This window comes from Nicotiana attenuata, unplaced genomic scaffold (assembly GCF_001879085.1).
Source record: "Nicotiana attenuata strain UT unplaced genomic scaffold, NIATTr2, whole genome shotgun sequence".
Lineage (NCBI taxonomy): Eukaryota > Viridiplantae > Streptophyta > Magnoliopsida > Solanales > Solanaceae > Nicotiana > Nicotiana attenuata.
The window spans coordinates 127893-152194 of record NW_017671620.1 but is presented as its reverse complement, the minus strand read 5'-3'; the positions used below and the strand labels follow the sequence as shown (position 1 = coordinate 152194).

General features: G+C 39.2%; 1 protein-coding gene across 1 annotated transcript; it reads right to left on the bottom strand.

The window, feature by feature from the left end:
* Positions 1–337: 337 nt before the first annotated feature.
* LOC109209339 (phospholipase A(1) DAD1, chloroplastic) lies at positions 338–1719 on the bottom strand. The gene has a single exon (XM_019372599.1). The coding sequence runs from the start codon at positions 1631–1633 to the stop codon at positions 338–340; it is 1296 nt and encodes a 431-aa protein (XP_019228144.1). The 5' UTR covers positions 1634–1719.
* Positions 1720–24302: the final 22583 nt, after the last annotated feature.

Below are 24302 nucleotides of genomic sequence, written 5' to 3'. Positions count from 1 at the left end.
CCCTTCTTATTAAGTGCTGCAATTTATTTCGATCCATTTTCCAATATATAATAAATAATAGGGATGATCATCATAATATTTATTGTTTCTTAAGAGGCGTACCGAGACAACGGTGGAAGAAAGGGAGTATGTATTCACATATTAGAATTAAAAAAATTATGTCTGAATTTACATTGTACATTAGATGTGTCTAATCATGTTCCAAATCCAACTATCCAATTGGCGCGCGAGTACTAAGGGAGTATATTTTGCTTTGTGGAGTTCAAATGTGGTGAGCAGGGGAGAACGGCTAGTGGGTAAAAAATAGGAAGAGACATATGAAAAGTTAATGGTAAAATTAGTCGTCATTTCTGTTACTTTTTACATAGTTAGCTTTCTGCATCATCTTTTTGGCAGTAGCTCTAACAGGACAATTTGAGCTAACAAATCCATTAACCAACTGAAGATAAGTTTTTAATTCATGGCAAGCTGCAATATTGATCCCATTAAGGTATGGCGAGTCACTGCTACTTAGACGCAGTTCACACCCAACATCTGCATATACCCATTGAGTATCTTCCACAAGCTTTTGGATCCAATGGCCACCTTTATTGTTCGTAAAGTTATCGTTGTTGTTGTTATTATTGTTGTTGTCGATGACAAAACCAGGGACTTTGGTTATAAGGTCGTCGGAGTTGACAATGCGCAAGATTTTTGTGCCTTGTTTGTCAAGATGGTGTCGGAAGCTGAGGTTCCCGACCCTCGGACCGCCAAAAGAAATAACTGTAACGAGGGGAATCTCCTCCAAAGCTTGTTTAATATCGTAGGCCATCAGGGTAGCTAACGCTGCCCCGAGTGAGTGGCCTGCGATGGTAAAACTTAAAGTTTCACCTGGGTAAGCTTTTATGATTCGGGCTATTTCTTCTTTCACCATGTCTTGTAGACTGGGACGTGTGCCCATCTTGGACGTATACAAGCTTAGGAAACCGCTTTCGACCATTGGGCAACAACTATCGGAATATATGCTGGAACAATATTCATTATTATTGTTATTGTTATTATAATTATTTGAGAGAGGGGTGAGAGTAGCTCGTAGATTCTCGAGCCACTCCAAGCAAGTTGCAGTGCCACGTAAGGCAATGACAACGTCCCTTCTCCCGAGTCTTGTAATTTCTCTTTGGTCATGGCAAATTGCGACATAACCAATCCAACTCGATTGCTTGGCCATCCAATTAGGTGCTTTATCCACCCAACTTGGAAGCTGTATCCCGCTAGTGGCTTTTAAGTACTTAGAAACACGATAACCAGTACCTGAAAAGCCAGAAAATTGGAGCAGCTTCTTTTTCGAGTATTTGCACATGGCGTATGAAGGAGAAGAGGGATCAAAATTACAAGCTCTATAAGCAGCTTCAACAAAATGACCATATCTGATTATTTCTCCACGTAAACTATCGTCGAGGGGATCAAGCAAACCTTCCCAGTTCTTGATCCCTTGATAGTCCATCCAATTATTGCCCAGTTCTTTCGGGTACTGTCCGGAGAAACTGGGCATTGGCGAGGCTGCTGATGATGTTGAAGCTAAATTCTCACTAGGCTCAACAACATTCCAGCCAAGAAATAAATTTTCGAGGTTTTTCGGGGATAACGTTTGCATGGTGAGGTTTAAATTTCTTGTAAACCTGTTTGGTTGAGTAGTTGTGATGCACTGGAGTGTAGGTTGTTGAGGGGTTTGTTTGAAGCTGGTGCATGGCTGTACTGGCTTAAAAGAAAGTTTCATGATTTGTAGAACCAAAATAAATGGCTTCTATATTATTATGCTTTTTAATGTAGCGCTGCAACAGGGACTAAAAAATATCTTTTGTGCACTTCAAAAAAGTTAGCTTCAAAGTGACCTTTTTATAGTTGCATAAAGTGCAAGCGTATCAAATATTCACTCTCTACACCATGATTGATTATATTCATACACAGCTGTGTGGATCATGTACGAATTGACAAATTAATAACAAGTACAGTACGTATTTGGTTTAATTTTTCTTTTGTTTTCGTGTGTACATATATAATGATAGGAAGGGGTGGGGTTCGGTATATAGTTGGTAATGACAAAAGCCAATATAACAGGAAAAACTGCATACTTGGGGTTTGATGGGTTATTGTATTGATACATCAAAGGGTGAAGAGGGTGTAGTGGCAGAGGTGGGATCGGATACCGATCTGAAATTTAAACTTGATCTGTTTAATTTTAATGTTTTAGCCCACTAAATTTATTATATTTTTAAAATTTGAGTTTAAAATCTAATATTTTTTATAATATTATTATTTCACACACACATATTATATATATATATATATATATATATATATATATATATATATATATATATATATATATATATGTGGAAAATAATAGTATCCACAAAAAATTCCATCAGTCACTGGTATGTGAGAAATGTGGCAAATCCTGCGGTTCAAAATGAATCTGTTGGACGGAGCGATTTGACTAAGAGCCGAAATTTTGTGAAAATGATGGTGACTTTTCCATAAAATTTTTTTCCAACCAGACCGAAAGCACTTATGACTCATGAGACGGTGAGAACATACAAATCAAATGGATCCCTACTTTTGGGTTTTATGTGTACGTGTTATCATTTTAAAGCATGGTATTCGCTAATTTTCAAGAGTTTTGGGCTAAATATTGAACATTTGCTTATAAAATAGGTGAAATTCCCGAAGCATTAAATAAAAAGGCGAATTTTGTTTTTGGGGAATATCTTTTGCTAATATATTTTGTGAGAAGTACTAAAAAAGAAAAATTTCAGAATTCTTTTTCAACCAAACACAATTAAAGAAAGTCTTTTTTGGTGTAATGAATAGACTTTATTCATCACCAGAACAGAGTACAATGAGAAAAGTAATACTCTATCATCTAGCTATATAAAGAAAGTCTCGTACTTATTCGGTTATGCCCAAGTAAGTCTATTTGTTATCCTATTCTGTACAAATATTAGTCCTGCCTATCTCCTATCTATCTATATACTTCTTCTTGCCATCTCCTATCCTTGTTCCCCTTCCCCTTGCTGAGTATCTCCACCACTCGAACTATGCATATTTTTTTTGATTTGATCGCATACTCTGTGTGGTCTAGGAACTGAACTCTGCCATAGGGCTTCATTCCTCCCCTTCCATATGTGATAATTCATTGCTGCCAATACTGCATAAGTGAACTCCCTGCTCAATTTGCCTCCGATTTTCCTGGTTACTCTTTTCCATAAGTGTTGTCCTTCAAAGTTCGTGATCCTTATCTTTAACCACTGGAGTACTTCAATGATGCATAACTTGGAGAATTGACACTCAAAGAATAGGTGTTCAATAGATTCAGGTGCATTTTCACATAGTACACATAGGCCATCTGAGCTGATTCCTCTGAGAGCTAGCCTATCCTTTGTGAGCAGCTTCTTCCGCATAGTCAACCAGCAAATGAAGCTGTGTTTTGGAATGTTTCGCTTGTTCCAAACCCATCCTCCCCATTGGCATGTGTCCAGGTTCCCCTTCAACCAGGAGTAACCTTTTTTAGTTGTATATTTCCTTGTTTCTGATTACCATCCTCCATGAGCATAACCCCCTGCAAGTTTGTCTCTTATGTGGCATATTTTCTTCCAATACCAGCTACTATCTTGTGGTACATTGTATTCCCACCAATCTATATTTTTTAGGTAGATGTGGTTGATCCATTTTACCCATAAAGAGTCAGTCTTTGAGCTATGTCCCATACATACTTCCCTATGATCGCCTCATTCCTTACCATACAATCCTTTATCCCAATCCCTCCCTCTTGTTTTGGTCGGCAAACAAGGTCCCAGGCCACTAGTGGTACCCTGTTTGTTTCCACTTTACCATCCAAAAGATAATTGCGACAAATTGCTGTAATACTTTTGAGTACTGCTTTGGGAAGTATGAAAATCAATGCCCAATATGTGTGAATATGCATCAGCACCTCATTGATCATTTGCACTCTCCCAGCATAGGAAAAGTTCTTTGAACCCCAACTCCTTATTCTGGTAGTTAGTTAGTCCACTAGCACTTGACAATCCATTTTTGATAGTTTCTTAGATGATATTGGAACACCTAAGTACTTGAAAATGAGTCTGCCTCTGATGTATCCTGTTATTTCACACAAATCCTCTATCTCTTGTGTCTCCATATTGACGGCAAATATGTTAGACTTTCCTGCATTGGTTGTTAGCCCTGAAGAGTTAGAGAATGATTGACGGCCTCTCAGCATCAGCATCACAGAGTGGAACTCTCCTTTGCTAAAAAGGAGTACATCATCTGCAAAACATAGATGATTGAGCTGCAAACTTCTACATTTGGTATGATAACCAAAGCTCTCCGATTATGCCACTAACTTTATTATTCTGGTGAAATATTCCATACATATTACAAACAGTAGAGGGGATATGGGGTCCCCTTGTCTCAGGCCTCTCATCCCTTTTATGCGCCCATATAACCCTTCATTTATAGCTGTAACTCCCAAACGCACACGCAAGTATACGTGGTCGTACAAGTAATAAAATGATAAGTCAAGTGTCGAACCCACAAAGACTTTTATCAACTACCCACTAAAACTACCAAGATTGTTATTTAGTCAAGCCACAATCAAGTTCAAGAATGTGATTAGACTAAACTATAATTCTAATTTATAACTAAATTNCTCGAACCTGTTCCGAAGTCACTTTAGGATTCGGTTTCCGATCCGGTTGATGTTCCGACATCCCGAATCGAGGTGGCTCTAAACTCAGGTTTGCCTACCTCTCTAGTTACAGAGAGAGGAGAGGGGCTTCGAAGCCTTAATTCAAGCTAGAAATCTCGCTAGAAAACTAGCCATATCGATCTAGGTAAGTGGTGACAACGAAAAGGCTTTTAAGCCTGAGGGGCGGTGAGCGAGGTAGGATAAAATGGTATTTGAACCAGGGCGGGCTGAGGAGGCCCTATGTAGTCTGTCTTTTCATGGGTGGTGGGCAGAGAAAAAAGCCATTCATTAAACCTTTTGGAACTGGAGACGAAGAGTCGTTTAAAGACCTTTTCAAAAACCACTTTGTAGAGGGCGGGTATCACGCTCAATAGAACCAGACTTTGCTATGTCAATAGTCAATAGGAGAGAGAAAGAAAGAGAACAGCAAGAGGAGGCCTTTTTCTTTATATTTATATATTTCGGAAATCGAATCATCATGCACTTTAGGCCCTTCTGAAAGCCATGAGGCGGGGTCACACGAGTAGCGAAAGACTGAGCTTGCTCATGTTCTCATGCTTCACACAAACCCAGGCTAGGAAGCTTGAAAGCCATATCATACCATATGGATTTAGAAAGTCCGATCAAAAAACAATAAAAAAGGACTGGGAAGGCTTGAATGGATGGCTTCCAAGGCCAGGGCTCGATCCTGCACAATTCAGACCAGCTAGTATCTGTTTAATTTACTTAATGCACTCACAAGCCTTCGCATCGCTGCCCTAGCTTCGTGTTAAGGGCACAACTTAAAGAACAACTTACTCTATTGACGTAATATTCATTCATAGTGGCCAGGCGGACCGTTCTGAAGACGGAGGGCCCTAAGAAACCCAGAAAGAAAAAAACCAATATAGGAACTACAACTAAGAAAGAATAAGAATAAGAAGAATTGCTTAAGTAAGGTAGTCGCTTCTTTTTTTCGGTATGCCGCTCCGCGAGCAAGGAGTGCCACGCACGAGCGGAGCAAAAAGAAAGCAAGGGGAATTCTTCTCTTTTTTGGGGAGAAATCCTTTGATTGCGTATTGAATATAGATCCATGTCTTTCTTGTTCCACTAGCTAAGACCAAATTCTCACATGTCCCTTTCGTTATTACAACCTTCTTTTTTGATGTCAAAGACCAGAAGCTACGCGCAAATTCTCATTGGATCTCGGTTGTTCTTAACAGCGATGGCTATTCATTTAAGTCTTCGGGTAGCACCACTAGATCTTCAACAAGGTGGAAATTCTCGTATTCCGTATGTACATGTTCCTGCGGCTCGGATGAGTATTCTTGTTTATATCGTTACGGCTATAAACACTTTTTTGTTCCTATTAACAAAACATCCCCTTTTTCTTCGCTCTTCCGGAACCGGTACAGAAATAGGTGCTTTTTCTACGTTGTTTACCTTAGTTACTGGGGGGTTTCGGGGAAAACCTATGTGGGGCACCTTTTGGGTGTGGGATGCTCGTTTAACCTCTGTATTCATCTTGTTCCTTATTTACCTGGGTGCACTGCGTTTTCAAAAGCTTTCTGTCGAACCGGCTCCTATTTCAATCCGTGCTGGACCGATCGATATACCAATAATCAAGTCTTCAGTCAACTGGTGGAATACATTGCATCAACCTGGGAGCATTAGCCGATCTGGTACATCAATACATGTTCCTATGCCCATTCCAATCTTGTCTAACTTTGCTAACTCCCCCTTCTCAGCCCGTATATTTTTCGTTCTGGAAACACGTCTTCTATGAGAATCTGTTGTTATGCAAGGTTGTTTTCTTTTTTGTTGACGATCCATTCACGAAGAAATTTAAGTTTTATAAGTGTTAGCTAATCACTTTTGCAACCTACAATAAAATTAAATTTTTTATTAGTTTGAAACAAAGACAAAAGACCATACATGAACATTGGTGTATATTATATTCTACAAATATTTAAAAGGGAACAACAGATAACATTTAGTATACTAATACATGACAGCAAAACATAAAGAGCAAAGGCATGTAATTTCAAGACTGCACCTTTTTTCAATAAGAAGTTTACACAATTATTATAGCAAGGACGATGGAGAGCAGCGAAGCAGATTTTTCAGAACGGTGGAAAAATTCTACATTAGAGCCCAAATAAGGGAAAATCGTAAGAGTCATCCATTCTATTGGCACAACATAACCCAAATATATATTCCTATGAAATCAATCTATTAAGAATGCATTAAGATTACGATATTTAATTAAGTACGGTGACTAGGTATATTCCTATCCTAACCATAAATCCGCCCCCCTAAGGGTTAAGATCATGCTCTCTTTAATTCTTCTCTAATCTAAACATGGCTTTCCCAAACATAGCATAGATAGTAAATAGAACCAAACTGTTGGCCAGACAATTAAGCAATTAATTACGGAATTGAAGAAACAACTATATATTAGTGAATTGTAATAAAGTTTAAGTCAACGTTAAACTACAATATTCATGGCTAAATCACAACCCCAGAACAATGGGTTTTTATCCACTCATGATATTAGCAAAAAATTTCATAAGTTGGATAATTGAAAATACTAAGAAAAGATGAAGAAATCTGAGATGTTCTTGCTCCTCGATGTTTCTTGTGTGTATCCTCTCTCGAATGTGGCGTCCCTAGGTCTCAGATGTGTCCCAAGTCCTCAAAATAACGTTTTATATGTATTTATACCAAGTAAGGTCGGGCCCAGACGAAACACCCTTTCCTGCACGAAATAGGACTCTGGCTCTGTAAAATTTTTACAGGCACGCCACACGCTGCGCCGCACTGTGCGGTGTGCTTGTGGGGAAGTTCAGAGAGCTGATTCTGACAGACTGCAGGAAAATTCCAATTGTGCGGTGCACACTGCGCCACACTGTGCAGCGCGGTAGTGAGAATTTACAAAAATGCAAAACATGAAAGGTGTAGCCCTTTCAAATACCTTTCCAACGATATATAGTGGAGCCCAAACGGAGTTCTGAGAGAAAAGCTATGTGCATTTTACTATACAATGCGCCGTATGCCCGCTCGATTCTTCGTTTCGTTCTTAACTATCATCCGTTAATTCCTGAACACGATCCCGGCTTAATTCTTTGGGCTTTTACTCAGACCTCAAAGCTCCAAATCATTTGAGTTCATTCCATAACACCTATATAGATCGAAATCACTCCTACAAGGCATAAAACACATATTTAGTGCAAAATACTAGCGATTAAAGCTCAAACTCAATTAACGTGCAGTAAATTAGAGTGTAATAAGCGACTAAAATACGCAATTATAGCCTATCGTCAACACCTCACACTTAAACCACTGCTTGTCCTCGAGCAATCAAACTACACTTTATGTAGACACGACCTTTTTAAACAATTCTCCTAACTCATCACACCAAGAATATTTAAAATAGACTAAGCACAAGAGTGTAACATCTTCACCTCAAGATTTGGCTCACAAGTACCACGCATTATTCGCAACTCACCCACTTACTCTAACATAGAGGTCACTGAAATTACCTTTCCTTCATGAATCAAGTTCCCTCACACAACAAAAGAGAGTAGTTCCACACAATAAAATTTAAGAACACTTAGGAACTCAAGATAGAAAGAATTCACTCACTCTCAGAAATGACATTCATATGCCACAAAAGATGCACCATAGGCTTGCCCGTAGTGTATTACTCTACTAACCGAGCTCATTCAGTCAAGGATCAAGTAGGACTTTATTTGGTTGTAATTTAGGCTGCGGGTTGGGTAGGATACATTTAGATATAATAGTGAATACACCTCCCTAAGCACTTTAATACATACACTTTAACATTGAAAACCCCGTACTTATGTCAAACCATAACTCCACCTTCACATCAATATATATATAACTCCCCACCTCTTTAAGCACAATTACATCAAGAGTCACCACTATCAAAGAATATTTTTTACAGCAATACAACTATTTTTTTCTTTCTTTTCTTTTCAAGTGCTGTTACTTTTTTCAAAACGCTGCACCTTTCTCTTTATTTCATTAGTTCCACTCAAAAGCCAAACCAACCACCCCACACTTTAACTTTTACAAAGTTTATAGCAATGCAAGTACTCATAAGAGTTGAAAAGGTTCAAATACATGGTTAATTCAAACAAATGGGTAAGGCTTGTAATGTGGTTGCCAAAGAAACAGGATTACAGGCTCAAATGGGTTAACTATGATACATAACAATTAGGCAGATAAAATATATATATATGGCTCAACAAAGAAACGCCTATATTACTTCCAAGACTGAACAAAACTACTATTTTGCTTTGCAAACATACGGGGCAAGTTCTAGACATCAAATGCAATGCGCAGAATCACACAAAACCTTACACACACATGACACATAACTCACTCAGGATTGGACTCATCAAGACACTCTAGTCAAAGAAGTTAAGCAAATTTATGATCATACGATTTAAGGTACTTATACAAGAGTCAAAAATTGAGCCTGAGCATCACAACCAAAGTACTCACTACTCTCAAGGCATGACAAAGTTAAGAGATATTGCTTCAATTAAAAACATAGCACAAGTTTTCCTAGTTCTAAAAAATAAAAACTAACTATACCAGGGTCAAACAAAACCCTTGGAAAAGAACCGCGGCACAAAGAAAAACCAAGGGGAAATTGCTACACTACCTACAAAGAAAATCTTTTTGTCCTTTTTATTTAGACTTAAATCCCTCAAGAAAACTGTCTAGGAGATCCATCGTCGGGAAGGGTCAAATTTTTCTACTTTCTGTTTTTTTTTTTTTTTTACAAAAACTCCACACTAAGAACGAGTACTACAACTAAGCTAAAATAGCACAGAAACTCACCCAAACAATCTCCTCACCCCACACATAAAATTGTGCAATGTCCTCAATGCACACTATAAATAACAAGAGGGTATAAGAGACTCCCTGGTAGGCCAAAGGACGAAGCAATAGCAGCTCACGAGGTACTCAGACTTCCCCCAGGCATCGTCCTTTGTGTGACACTGCACACTTAGTTCTCACCATCTATCTCGCTTTTGCACTCTTTCAATGTCTGCTCTTCCTATTCTTATAATCCTACAAAAAAAAAAAAACTACAACAATAATAAGAAAAAAATAAAACTAAAAGAAAACAGTAAAGATGGGTTGCCTCCCAACAAGCGCCTGATTTAACGTCGCGGCACGACGCAGGGCCTCGCTTACTCATCAGCGAGTACAACTTGGGTCTTCTCACAATCAATTATTCCTCCCCAATAGTGCTTAACGCTATGTCCGTTCACCAATTAAAGCTCACAGCTCAATTGCACCACAAGGAGTGACTCTCACCACCTCAAAAGGGCCTGACCATCCCGATTTTAACTTCCCAGGAAATAACTTTAGCCTAGAATCGAACAATAATACCTGTTGTCCTGGCTCTAAGTGACATGGCTTGATACGCTTGTCATGCCATCTTTTAGTCTTCTCTTTATATAGCTTAGCATCTTCATAAGAGTGCAGCCTGAACTCATCTAATTCATTTAACTACAAGAGTCTTTTCTCACCCGCGACGTCAAGGTCCATGTTCAACTTCTTAATGGCCCCATACGCTTTGTGTTCAAGTTCAACAGGCAAGTGACATGCCTTCCCATAAACAAGCTTATAAGGCGACACCCCAATTGGCGTTTTGTATGCAGTTCTATACGCCACAAGGCATCATCTAACTTTGCAACCCAATCCTTTCTATTCACACTTACTATCTTCTATAATATTTGCTTTATTTCTTTATTCGATACCTCAGCTTGCCCACTTGTTTGAGGATGATATGCTGTAGCAACACTATGGCGGACTCCATATTTACCTAGAAGATTATTCAACAACCGATTGCAGAAATGAGTCCCCTCATCACTAATTAAGGCACGTGGAGTCCCAAACCTCGAAAATATGTTCTTTTTCACAAAGGCAGCTACCACCATGGCATCATTTGTTGGCAAGGAAATTGCCTCTACCCATTTTGACACGTAGTCAAATGCTAGCAAAATGTATTATTTCCTCTGGACGATGGGAATGGTCCCATAAAATCTATCCCCCACACATCAAAAATCTCAACCTCCAGGATGTTATTCAAAGGCATCTTATGCCTCCTTGTGATTGTTCCTGTTCTCTAACATTGGTCACACTTCTTAACAAATGCAAGGGCCTCCTTGAATAAAGTTGGCCAAAAGAGACCGGATTGTAGTACCTTTGCTGCTGTTCTATCTCCTCCATGATGGTCCCCATAAGGTGATACGTGACAGTCGTACAACACCAATTCTACCTCATTTTCTGGAATGCATCTCCTCATCAACTGGTCAGCACATTGCTTGTACAAATATGGCTTATCCCAATATAGAAGTTCACATCATGCAGAAACCTCTTTCTAGCTTCAGATTCAGTTTCAGGAGGAAGTACCCCACTCACAAGATAATTCACACAGTCTGCGTACCATGGGGGAGGGTCTTGGGTTATAGCAAAAAGTTGCTCATCAGGAAATACTTCTTTAATTTGGCCACCCTCCTCCACGTGGTCGTGATTTTCCAGCCTTGATAGTTGGTCAGCTACTTAGTTCTCAGTGCCCTTTCGATCTCGTATTTCTGCGTCAAATTCCTGCAACAACAAAACCTAGCGCATCAATCTAGCCTTAAAATCCTTTTTTATAAATAGATACCTGATGGCTGCATGATCAATATGGACTATGACTTTTGTTCCCACCAAGCATGCTCGAAATTTCTCGAAGGCCCACACAACAGCTAACAACTCCTTTTCAATGGTGGTGTAATTCAACTGTGCATCATCTAGAGTCTTACTCGCATAGTAGATAGAATAAAACACCTTGTCTTTCCTCTGGCCTAGCACTGCCCCAATAGCATGGTCACTCGCATCACACATAAGTTCAAATGGTAAAGACCAATCTGGTGCCACAATAATGGGAGCAACCAATAACTTCTTTTTGAGTTCTTCAAATGCCTTGAGGCAGGCGTCATCAAAATTGAAAGTTACATCTTTTTCAAGCAACCTGCACAAAGAAGTAGCAATTTTAGAAAAATCTTTAATAAAACGCCGATAGGATCCCCCATGTCCCAAGAAACTCCGGACACCCTTCACAGAAATCGGTGGAGGTAATTTTTCAACCGCCTCCACCTTCGCCTTATCAACTTCAATGCCGCTCCTAGACACTCTGTGACCCAACACGATGCCTTCTTGTATAATAAAATTGCACTTTTTCCAATTCAATACCAGATTTGTTTCTTCACAATGGGCCAGCACCTTGCTCAAATTCTTCAAACAATCATCATAAGAAGACCCAATGACTGAAAAATCATCCATAAAAACTTCCAAAATTTTTTCCACCATATTGGTGAAAATAGCCATCATACATCTCTGGAAGGTTGCTGGTGCATTACAAACACCAAGCGGCATTCGCTTGAAGGCAAAAGTTCCATAAGGACAAGTAAAAGTGGTCTTCTCCTGGTCCTCTGGGCATATGACAATTGGTTGTATCCCGAATAACCATCAAGGAAGCAATAATATTCATGCCCAGCTAATCTATCCAACATTTGGTCAATGAATGGAAGTGGAAAGTGGTCCTTGCGGGTTGCTTTGTTAAGCCTTCTATAATCAATGCAGACTCTCCACCCCGTCATAGTGCGAGTAGGAATTAGCTTATTTTTCTTATTCTCAATCATAGTCATTCCCCCCTTACCCAGTTGCTGTCAGAAATAGGAAAGATGATACCTGCATCGAGCAACTTAATTACTTCCTTCTTCACGACCTCATTCATAATGGGATTTAACCTCCTTTGTTTCTCAACACTAGGGTGGTGTCCATCTTCCAAGAAAATTTTATGCATGCAAAACGATGGACTGATTCCCTTGATGTCAGCAATAGTCCACCCAATAGCCTTTTTATGCTCGCGGAGTACTCTGAGCAATTTTTCTTGTTGAGTGTTAGTCAAGATGGATGAGATAATCACGGGCAATGTCTTAGAGTTCCCCAAATAAGCATAGCATAGATGCGCTGGGAGGGGTTTAAGTTCTAGCTTTGGAGCTTGTTCAATGGATGGCTTAGGAGGGGTCAGAGTAATAGGCCTGTCCAGCTCCTCAAATTTTCCAAACCGATGGACATAACTGCAAGACATATCAAGTACTTGCTCAATTTCTCCCATCACTTCATCTTAACTATCTTCTTCATCCCCAATCAAAGCTCGTTCAAGAGAATCTATAGGGCTCATATAAGGCACTAATGATGTAGCATCGCTTTCCACCACAGAAATCATGGATAGCTCTTCATAGTGGGTGTCAACCTGAGTGCTTTATAAAAATTGAATACCTCCACTTGATCGCCTACTCTCATCGTCATCTTTCCTTCACAAACATCAATAATAGCTCAGCCTGTGGCTAGAATGGATGCCACAAAATAAATGGGACTTCCAGATCAGGCTCGTAGTCCAAGATAATAAAATCAGCAAGGAATATGAAAGAACCCACTTGAACTAACACATCTTCAATCACTCCTTTAGGATGAGCAATGGAGCAATCAGCCAGCTGTAAGAATACCGTTGTTAGGCGTGGCTCACCCAACCCCAACTATCTGAACACAAATAGTGGCATCAAATTGATGCTTGCTCCAAGATCACATAAAGCTCGCCCAACTACATGTTTACCAATCGAGATGTTGATAGTGAAACTACCTGGATCCTTCAATTTCTGAGGCAACATGCTTTGAATTCTTGAGCTACACTCTTCATTGAGTGCCACAGTTTCGAACTCGGTCAGCCTCCTTTTATTTGCCACTATGTCCTTGATGTACTTTGCTTATTTGGGCACTTCTTGTAAGATGTCTACCAATGGAATATTAATTTGCACCTGCTTAAAAATATCAAGAAACTTTTTATATGCGGCATTATCCTTCACTTTCTGCAATCTTTGAGGGAATGGAGGTGGTGGCCTTGCAACCAATGGTGGGGGCTGCTCAGCCACCGCCTCTTCAGCTGGCTTCTCTGACTTCTTTGATTTTTCTGATGTTGATTCTATAGTGGCTGGCCTCTCATTAAAAGTCACTTGTTTTCTCTTTTTTGACTGGACTTCCTCTAATTGTCTCCCATTCCTCAATGATACGGCATTAAGGGATGCCTTAGGATTAGCTTCAGTGTCACTTGGAAGAGCTCCAACCGTTCTAGTGTTTTGAGCACTGGCAAGTTGTCCCACTTGGCGCTCCAAATTTCTCATTGCTATGGCTTGGGCCTGCTGATCAGCCATCAATTTTTTCATCATTTCCTCAAGGTGACTTGTTGGACTCGCTTGTTGTACAGCCTGCGGTGGTCTATACTGTAGTTGAGGTGCTTGAGGCCGGTGTTGATTCTGGGTACCTTGGTTTCCACCCCAAGAGAAGTTTGGGTGGTTCCTCCAGTTGGGATTGTAAGTGTTCCCGTAGAGGTTTGTTTGGCCTCTATTTGCATGACCCACAAAGCAGACATACTCTGTATTAACTGGACATAAGTCGCTTGTGTGACCCTCTCCACATACTTCGCAAAACATCTGAACCTGTTGCACTGGTTGAGCTTGTTGCTTGTTAATAACCATGGTCATCTGACTGACTTGGTTGGTCAGTGTAGAAATCTGCGCTGATAATGCTGAGATGACATCTAACTCGAGAATCCCTGCAGATTTTTGTACCGTGTGTCTGCCCATTTCTCCTTGCCAATCCGGATTGCTTTTGGAGAATTTATTCAATAATGCATAAATCTCATCAAAGATTTTCTCCAACACTTGACCTCCAGCTGCATCATCTACCACAATCTTTGTTTCAGGATGTAGACCTTCTATGAAAGTGTGAGTTAATACTTCTCTTGTTTGATTGTGATGAAGACAGACTCTGATTAGCCCCTTGAACCTCTCCCAAGCTGGGTATAAAGACTCCCCCGCTTTCTGTTTGAATGAAACTATCTCACTTCTGATCTTTGCAGTTTTGCTTGAAGGGAAGAACCTTGCCAGAAATTTCCTTGCCAAATCATTCCATGACGTAATAGAATTAGCTGGTTCTACCTTCAGCCATCGCTTTGCTTTGCCCAATAGTGAGAATGGAAAATGTATGAGCCTCACATAGTCTGGAGTGACTCTGTTAGTGATATAAGTGTCACTAATCTCCAAGAAGTTCAGTATAAGCTGTTGTGGATCCTCGTGTGGAGGACCCTTAAACTGCCCATTTGCATGAAGTAGGCTGATCATGCTCTGTTTCAGCTCAAAGTTCCCAGTGATCCTGGGCTTCACAATACTGGAGGTGACATTAGCAATGCTGGGCATAGCCACCTCCAGAACAGCCATATGTTCCTCCTCTTTCATGTTCACAGGAAATTGAACAAGAGCCTGAAGATTATTAGTATTCTTGGCTTCCCTCAACCTCCTATGAAATGTCCTTTCAGGTTCGGGATCAAAGCCTTGAAGTCTGTCCTGGCTCCTGACCCTGCGTATTCAATCAACGTTCCTGAGATCAGAGAAACAATCAAGTAACGTTAGACTTGACGAATAAACAAAATAAGCAAAAACTAGAAAGTAGTTAATATTCAAGTCCCCGGCAACGGCGCCAAAAACTTGTTGCTCCCAAACGCAAACGCAAGTATACGTGGTCGTACAAGTAATAAAATGATAAGTCAAGTGTCGAACCCACAGAGACTTGTATCAACTACCCACTAAAATCACCAAGATTGTTATTCAGTCAAGCCACAATCAAGTTCAAGAATGTGATTATACTAAACTATAATTCTAATTTATAACTAAATTATCAAGCAGTAAAATGATTGTTACGTATTCAATAGAGACAAATATTGCAGGGTTATGATCGATTCACCAATCCTATTGTGTTCTAGTTAACTCTCCCTCCATACAATTCATTCATGGTTGCTAATTAATAGATAATTGCTCTCATAGCCTTCTCCCGAAGTACTACTTGCCTGTTCAAAATAGATTAACACCTATATTCCTATGAAATCAATCTATTAAGAACGCATTAAGATTACGATATTAATTTAAGCACGGTGACTAGGTATATTCCTATCCTAACCACAAATCCGCCCACCTCAGGGTTTAGATCATGCTCTCTTCAATTCTTCTCTAATCTAAACATGGCTTTCCCAAGCATAGCATAGATAGTAAATAGAACCTAACTGTTGGCCCGACAATTAAGCTATTAATCACAGAATTGAAGAAACAACCATATATTAGTGAATTGTAATCATGTTTAAGTCAATGTTAAACAACAATATTCATGGCTAAATCACAACCCCAGAACAGTGGGGTTTTAGCCACCTCATGATATTAGCAAATTCATAAGTTGGATAATTGAAAATACTAAGAAAAGATGAAGGAATCTGAGATGTTCTTGCTCCCCGATGTTTCTTGTGTGTATCCTCTCTCCAAATTGGCGTCCCTAGGTCTCAGATGTGTCCCAAGTCCTCAAAATAGCATTTTTATATGTATTTATGTCAATAGGGTCGGGCCCAAACGAAACACCCTCTCCTTCGCGAAATATGACTCTAGCTCTGTAAAATTTGCACAGGCGCACCGCACTCTGCGCCGCACTGTGCGGTGTGCTTGTGGGGAAGTTTAGAAAACTGATTCTGACAGACCATAGGAAAATTCCAAAGGTGCGGCGCAGTGTGCGCCGCATTGTGCGGCGTGGTATTGAGAATTTGCGAAAATGCAAAACATGAAAGTTGTATCCTATTCAAATAGCTTTCCAACTTTATATTCTGGAGCCCAAACGGAGTTCTGAGTGAAAAGTTATGTGCATTTTACTAGACAATGCGCCATATGCCCGCTCGATTCTTCGTTTCGTTCTTAACTATCATCTGTTGATCCCCGAACACAATCCCGGCTTAATTCTTTGGGATTTTACTCAGACTTCAAAGCTCTAAATCATTTGAATTCATTCCATAACACCTACATAGATCGGAATCACTCCTATAAGGCATAAAGCACATATTTAGTGCAAAACACTAGCGATTAAAGCTCAAACTCAATTAAAGTGCGCAGTAAATTAGAGTGTAATAAGCGACTAAAATACGAAATTATAGCCTATCATCAATAGCCACAATATACTAAGGAGTTGATATGCATTCCATAATCCACCTTATGAACTTCACAGGGAAATTGAGTGCATGTAGCATCTCTTCCACAAAAATCCCATTCTATAAAGTCACAGGCCTTCTTAAGGTTTATTTTGATCAAGCAGTTCTTGGTTGCTGCTTTCCTATTATATAATCTGACTAGGTCTTGGCAAATCAGTATGTTCTACATGATTGTTCTTCCAGCTACAAAAACACTCTGATTTTCGGAAATTATGTTTGGCAGGATGATTTTAAGCCTATTACAAAGAATTTTGGATATGACCTTATACATTGTGTTACAGCAGGCAGTGGGCCTATAGTCCCTAACTGCTTCTATATGGCTGCTCTTAGGGATTACAGTGATTACTGTGTTGTGGATTACCTTTAGCATCTTCCCTGATGTGAAGAACTCTAATATTCCATCCTTAAGGTCTTTACTGATTATGTTCCAGCTATCTTTAAAGAATTTGCTACCATATCCATCAGGACCTGGAGCCTTTTCTCCATCAATTTGCCATAGTGCTTGCTTCACCTCATTCTTAGTTAATTCTTCAATAAACATGTTCCTCTATAACGATTGGGCCTTTTCTCACCAGATTGCTGCATACATGTGTTCTATCATCTTTAGTATACCCTAGTAAATCTGTATAGAAGTCCACAAATGCCCATGCTATCCCCTCCATGTTAGTGACCATAGTTCCTTTAGAGTCCTCTATTGAAGAGATTTTGTTGGCATTTCTTCTAGCCTTCATAAAGCTATGGAAGTATCTGTTGTTCTAATCTCCTTGTTTCAACCACTGTACTTTACTTTTTTGTCTTAAGAACTGGCCACTTGCTTTCTTTACTCTACTATACTTGTTTGTCAATTCCTGCTCCTTGTCAATGAGACTATTATTGATGGGATTTTGTTGAATCTGCTTTTGACACTCCTCTAGTTCGTTCTTAGTTTGTTCTACTTTCAATTCTATGTCACTAAATTTCATTCTGTTCAGTTGTTTGAGTACTCTCTTCAGCCTATTTAGTTTCCCCACTAGCTGATACATTTTGGTTTCTCTGATTTCAGTAGTCCATATATCCCCCACTTCTTTCTTGAATTCAGGATTCATACTCCATATGTTGAAGTATTTGAATCATAGCTGGGCTATGATCAAACAAGCCGTCATTCATATAGTGAACCGATCCATGTTTACCAATACTCTATCTATTTTGCTAAGTACTCTATCTCCTCCACTTTGCTTGTTGTTCCAGGTATAATAGGCACCAGTTGATTTCAGCTATTGGAAATAGTATGCATCATAACATTGCCTCTTATATCTTATTTCAGCCATTATCACTGGGCTGCCTACCATGTCTTTCTTGTGCAAGACACTATTGAAATCACCCATCACAGCTCATGGACCTCGAGTGTGGTTATAGATGTCCACTATCTCTTTCCATAGGTTCCTTCTAAGTGCCATATCTGTTACACCCCATGTTTTCGTACGTAAAAATATGCCATAAGCAAATTGGTTAAAGCTCGAAAATGAGATATTACATCCCGCATTTTCGTACGTTAAAGTTTTGTCGTAACTTAATAGACGTAAGTTTGGGAATAAGATTATTTTAAGATTATAAGCATTTTATTCTATCTCAAACAATTAATGAGTAAATTCGTGAATGTGAGAGAGTACTCAAATCGAAGAAAATGAATTTCGTCGAAGTTTGACATTTTGGGATAAAATATGGCCTGAGCTAAAATACCCTGTATTTATGGACTGGTACCATACAAGGTACCACATGGCCATGATAGTAAGGTGTACAAGGTATGTTAAAAGTGAGTAGTATTTTAAGTAAGTGGAAATAATTTTTAATTATGTGAGTAATTGGTTAATTATTGGATAATGGGACATTACCTAGTTAATTAATAACTAGTGGTGGATTAATTGAAGTCTTTGGATAAGTACTAAACCAAAAAACATGGAAGCCCATTGAAATACACTAAATGGCTCATGTCTTTGGGTGAAAGGTGTCCATTAAAGTGTCATACACATGACACTTAAGTATATTGGAAGCTTGGCCTTTAAATAATCAAAAAGGTAATCATATAGCTTTCTTTCAAAAGTCCAACATTTAAAACGGAAGTTGATCTCAAATCCAACAGTAACATTTCCTACACCATTGAAAGAGAATAGATAATGATTCTTTAGGCTTGAAAAGCATTCCTGATTTCCCCACCAAATATTCAGAGCTCTATTCAGTCTCATTCGCACAGCATATTGAGAGTAGAGGGGAACTGACTGATATCTTGCACTTTGTCCTCCGCTTAATTTGTGCGGCATCTCAGTGTGAGAAAGTGCTACCATTTAGCATTTTTTGCCCCGGAGATATAAGATAGAGTGGGTTCAATTATTATCAAAAAGAATATCATACGGATTTTCCCCTACTCCAGGTATGTTAAGGCTATCCCTTCTTTTCTTTTGGCATGATCCATTCGATACAAATGAAATGAGCAAATGCACAACTTCCATAAATGACTTGATTCATAGAAGTATTAGAAGTGTCTATGTTCTTGAACTCCCATATGTCTTATTATTCCATCGTCTGTTCATGGGTCTCAGAAAATACGTAAATTGATTTTATGATATTTATCAGAGGCATAATGGTCTTATGACGTTTCGAAAGATTTTACTAACGTACTTCTCATGCATTGCATTCACTAACATGTACATTGGCCCATGACCAGATGGTATTATATACGCGTATATATGTATGTATATATATGTATTTGGGATATGTGAAAAGGTTACGGTGTTATATACCCACCACCACCTGATCAGTTGGTATATGTTGATGATTTTGGCCACAATGGCCGAGATGATATGATGGGATACCCTCAGAGGCCTAATGATGATGTTATGAAACATGTACCTATGCACGACATGACATTTATATGCATATGCACGACACTATAATTATTTCATGAATTACATGGTTATCCAGACATACAGGTTGAGTCATTTATTCTATATTTCTTCCATGTCTGTTATGTACTTATTTATGTGCCTTACATACTCGGTACATTATTCGTACTGACGTCCCTTTTACCTGGGGACGCTGTGTTTCATGCCCGCAGGTCCCGATTGACAAGTCGAGAGACCTCCAAGTAGGCTATCAACTCAGCGGAAGATGTTGGTGCGCTCCATTTGCTTCAGAGTTGCTTGTTTGGTTAGTATGATTTAGACGTGTATTGTTTGGTATGGCGGGACTCTGTCCCGAACTTTATGAAAATTATGTATTCTTAGAGGTTTGTAGATAGATGTCATGTACGTAAAAGATTGTTTGGCCTTGTCGGCCTATGTTCAATATACGAGTGGTTATTTTCGTCTTATAGGCCCGTATGTCTTATGTATAAATTGGCATCACATGTTGTAGTCTACTTATCCCACGACACCCTTCCGGCTCAGTTATCTTTGAAAGTATGACATGAAAAGATACTTTATGATGGTACTCGGTTGTGTAAGGTACCGGGCGCCCGTCGCATCCCATCGGTTTGGGTCGTGGCAAAAGTTGTATTAGAGCAGTTTTTTCCTAGGGAGTCTACAAGTCGTGTCTAGTAAAGTCTTGTTTATGGGTGTGCCGTGCACCACACTTATAAGCCGGAGGCTACAGTGCATTTAGGACTATCACTCTTTCTTCTTCCTCTAGATCGTGTGGTAGAGCTCGGTCGTAAGAACTCAATTTCCTAAATTCTACCTTATTCATAATACGACGTTGCCTACATCTAGAAAGACATTTGGTAAGGGATTACATGTGGTTGTGGAAGAATTGAGTCAGAGGAACTAGATTTTGCATCATGCTTATGATGAATGTAAGGTCTCCAGCAGAACATGAGAATACTAAGACGTGCAAGCTTCTGGATAAGGATCCCTAAGGAAGAATGCCTATCCACTTTTACGATAAAAAGGAAAAAGAGAATCAGAAAGTAGACATAAGTTCCAACAAGTAACAGAAGCAAGGTGAAAAAGGGTACGAGGTACCCAGTTAATGAAGATTATCGGTATTTTCAATTCAAGCAGAGGAATATAAGCCTTTTGAGTTACCTTCAACAGTAACAAAGGTATGTACAATTGGCTACATCAATCTTAGTTATGCCCTATCGGAGCTAACATATATGGTTTAAGAGAAGAATGGGATATCAGGAAATGGCTGGGGTTAGAGTAGCCCAAAATGATGGTTGGATTGTTTGCGCTAGTTGACATTTCCGAAGGATACTATAAATGTGCTAACAAAATCTCCCTGTGAGACACCCAGATGGTACACTCTAAAATAATATAGTTAGATATGAGTACTATAAAGATAGGCACTGGAAGCCTTGAATAGATAAATGTTACCTTAGTATGGCTCCCGTCCCTAGTAAAGAAAGAATGTTAGGCAACCCGATGAGCCTGTAGATGGAGCAAGGGGAGGTAAAAGCAAAATATTGTCTTGTTAAAACTTTCAGAATAAAGTGATAGATAGAAATATTAGCAGGGAAGTCCGAAGAGGGAAAATGAAGCATTATGAGTGAGATGTGATACTTGGATGACAACAGTAGAAAAAAAATGACAGTATTATAGGATATATTGTTAAGAGAAGGAAAAGAGGAGAGGAGCCAAGCCTTGAGACAACAAAAGAGTATAGGCCATAAAGTTGTGTCCCCATTTCGAGAAATAAGTTCGTGACTCCAACGCGACTATCAGAAGGAAAAGTTAGACCCCAGAGTACTAGAAATCAGTATGGGCTGGTGAACAAGATAAACTAAACATGAATTAGGAACTGAGTGATTTGATAATAGTTAGCATCATGAGAATTTCAGATTGCATTCCGGCAATAATAGAATGGATAATATAAGAAGATCCATGATGAATTCAGAGAATGGTCATTCAGGGAGATGCTTCCCTAAAGCAAACAATATGAGCAAAGTTAAGCTTAAGGGACTGTATGTGCCAATTACACTAAGTGTCACCCTCGCTAGTAAGGAATTTTGTCGTCCTTGGTACAGAAGGATTACGGTAAGGCGAGTAAGGGTCATTGATGATGTGAACAGATGCCAAAGATGAAAAGGTAAAACACCTACAGGTAGATTGCCGTAGTGCTAAATCTTAGTACTCCCCTAAGGGGGGGGGGGGGGAGGATATGGACTGATATGGCATTAAGTGAGAATTAAGTGGTTCTAGTAATTATGGAATAATAAAAGGAAGAATGCGATAAAAGTGAGAAAGGGATGAGATTGCACTTATTCTAATCCTACAGATATGCTATGATTCCAGAACATTGTGCAAACATAAAGTCAAGGAAAGGGAGTAAGGGTTCCTGCCCGTGATGTTATTGATAAATAAGGAGACGTTGCGAAAGGTAAGTTAAGACAAAGGAAATAACCCAAGAAAGATTATGCAAAACATTGATATGAGAATGGGCCAACAAGTAATTGGTAGTTTATTCAGGAAGAGACTAGTTAGGACTAGACATGAGGTTATAGACGAGTTACTAAATCGTGCAAGATAAGCATAGCAAAACCCAATATAATGAATTCAGCCTCGCAGTAATGTCATTGTAATACTGGAAAAATATTCAAATAGGAGTTGGGGTAGTTAAATGTACCATATGAGTATTACGGGAATAAAAGAGAGTGCCACTGGGAAAATAGTCAAAATATCAGTTCAAAAGCAACCCTATAAGCACAAGGGCGTGGAGTTAAGTAACTACGAATAATTATAGGCAAGGAAGGACATCAAAAGATCCTTAATAAGCTCACGGATTTACAAGAGTCAGAGGATCCTCCATAAGTATTACAATGAAAAACTAGCTAAGGTAATAAGGAAGAAGGCTGCAACCTAAGCACAATGACCGAAAAAGGAAATGGTCTTGTAACAACATCCTCACAACAACATCGTATGCACTCCATAAGAAAGTGGCACCTATCGGAGCTAATGAGCGAGAAATGAAACCAAAAGTAATATTAGAGATCATATGAGTTGCACGAAATTCTGCCATGCGTGGGAACTAAGGTAAGCTAAGTAGGCACGCAACAAGGGGGCAGAAAGACTAGAAAAAGTAATAGCTTACATTTAAAGGAAGCTGAGAAGGAACAGAAGGAATTATTCGATCTATGATCCAGAATTAGTTACGTTATGAACACACTTAAGAGTTTGGAGTATTATCCATGCAGCATATATGTTGACAGTCATGCAGCCGTAGAAGACTCTAGAATAGGATAAAAGAAAGAATTGGGTCCAGGTTATAGACAAAGAATTGAATTGTTAAAAGATTATATCTTGGATATTCTATAGCATCCATGAAGGACAAAAGTAATAGCTAATACCATGAGCCGCAGATTGGAAGATAGCTTAAGCCTACACAAAGGTTGATCAAAGGTATGAGGAAACTAAAGTGTTACATCAACTGAGTAAATCAGGAGTCTGATTATTGGACCTAGAGAATTATAGAAATCGTGATCGAGAACGTTTCAGGACCAGCCTTAATATTAGATGTACAAGAGAGATAGTACAACAACTATAGTCTATAACATCTCTACGATAAAGGCAGTTAGAAAAGTAACAGCCTCATAAGAAGCCAGTATGAAGCTCCCACCGGATTGTAGTATTATAATAAAGCTCCAAGTTGTGGATGTGAATCATACCTACGTGGAAGGGAGGTTATGAAAGAGATACAAGATGTAATGCAAGATTTTCAGGTAAGTAAGGTAAAGGTGAACAACGTTCGAGATACTCAAATGCAGAAGGCTATGAATAGTCCATACTTCGGATAGAAGGCTAGAAGCATAGGGATTCAGTATCCAGGAATGATAGCAGCAACGTTAATGGTATATTTTCCAGCCTATGGTTTCTAGGTACCGAGAGATCTAGCCAAGAGATTAAAGAAGTGTTAGAGACGATGAGATGTCTCGCTTGATGTTCCAGAATAATACAAGGAAATCTATGGTGGAGCAAGAATGCGAGTAGTATAAATAGATATATGTAGGTCAAAAGCTAAAGCATGAAAGAGCGACAAGGTTTTAGGAAGACAAGAGTAAGAACAAGAAAGGGTGAGTGACAAGGTGATGACAATGAATAGGTTCTCGGGATTAAGCCCATGAAAACAAGAGAGCAGATGGATTCTCTAAGATATAGAAGGCTCAGTATAGCTTTAATGAACTCAAATGAGTTAAAGACTTGTAGCATTTAGAAGAGATGGAATGCTACCCTGGTAATGAAATGAAGGTGTAATTATGACAGATAAAAGGTAACGTTTGAGCCTTCGATTGAATAATGATCTGAAGAAAAAAAAGGGGAGAAGGAGAGAAGATTTCGCCTATGGAACGAGATCAAAATACCCCCATTAGGTGAATCACAATAGGATACTATGAAATACGATTATGGAAATCACTTCAAATATTCCTCGATGCAAAGTAAGCCCTAGTGGCAAGGTTTT

Coding starts and splice junctions, on each gene's coding strand:
- LOC109209339 (XM_019372599.1), bottom strand. CDS start 1,633: ATGCAAACGTTATCCCCGAAAAACCTCGAAAATTTATTTCTTGGCTGG.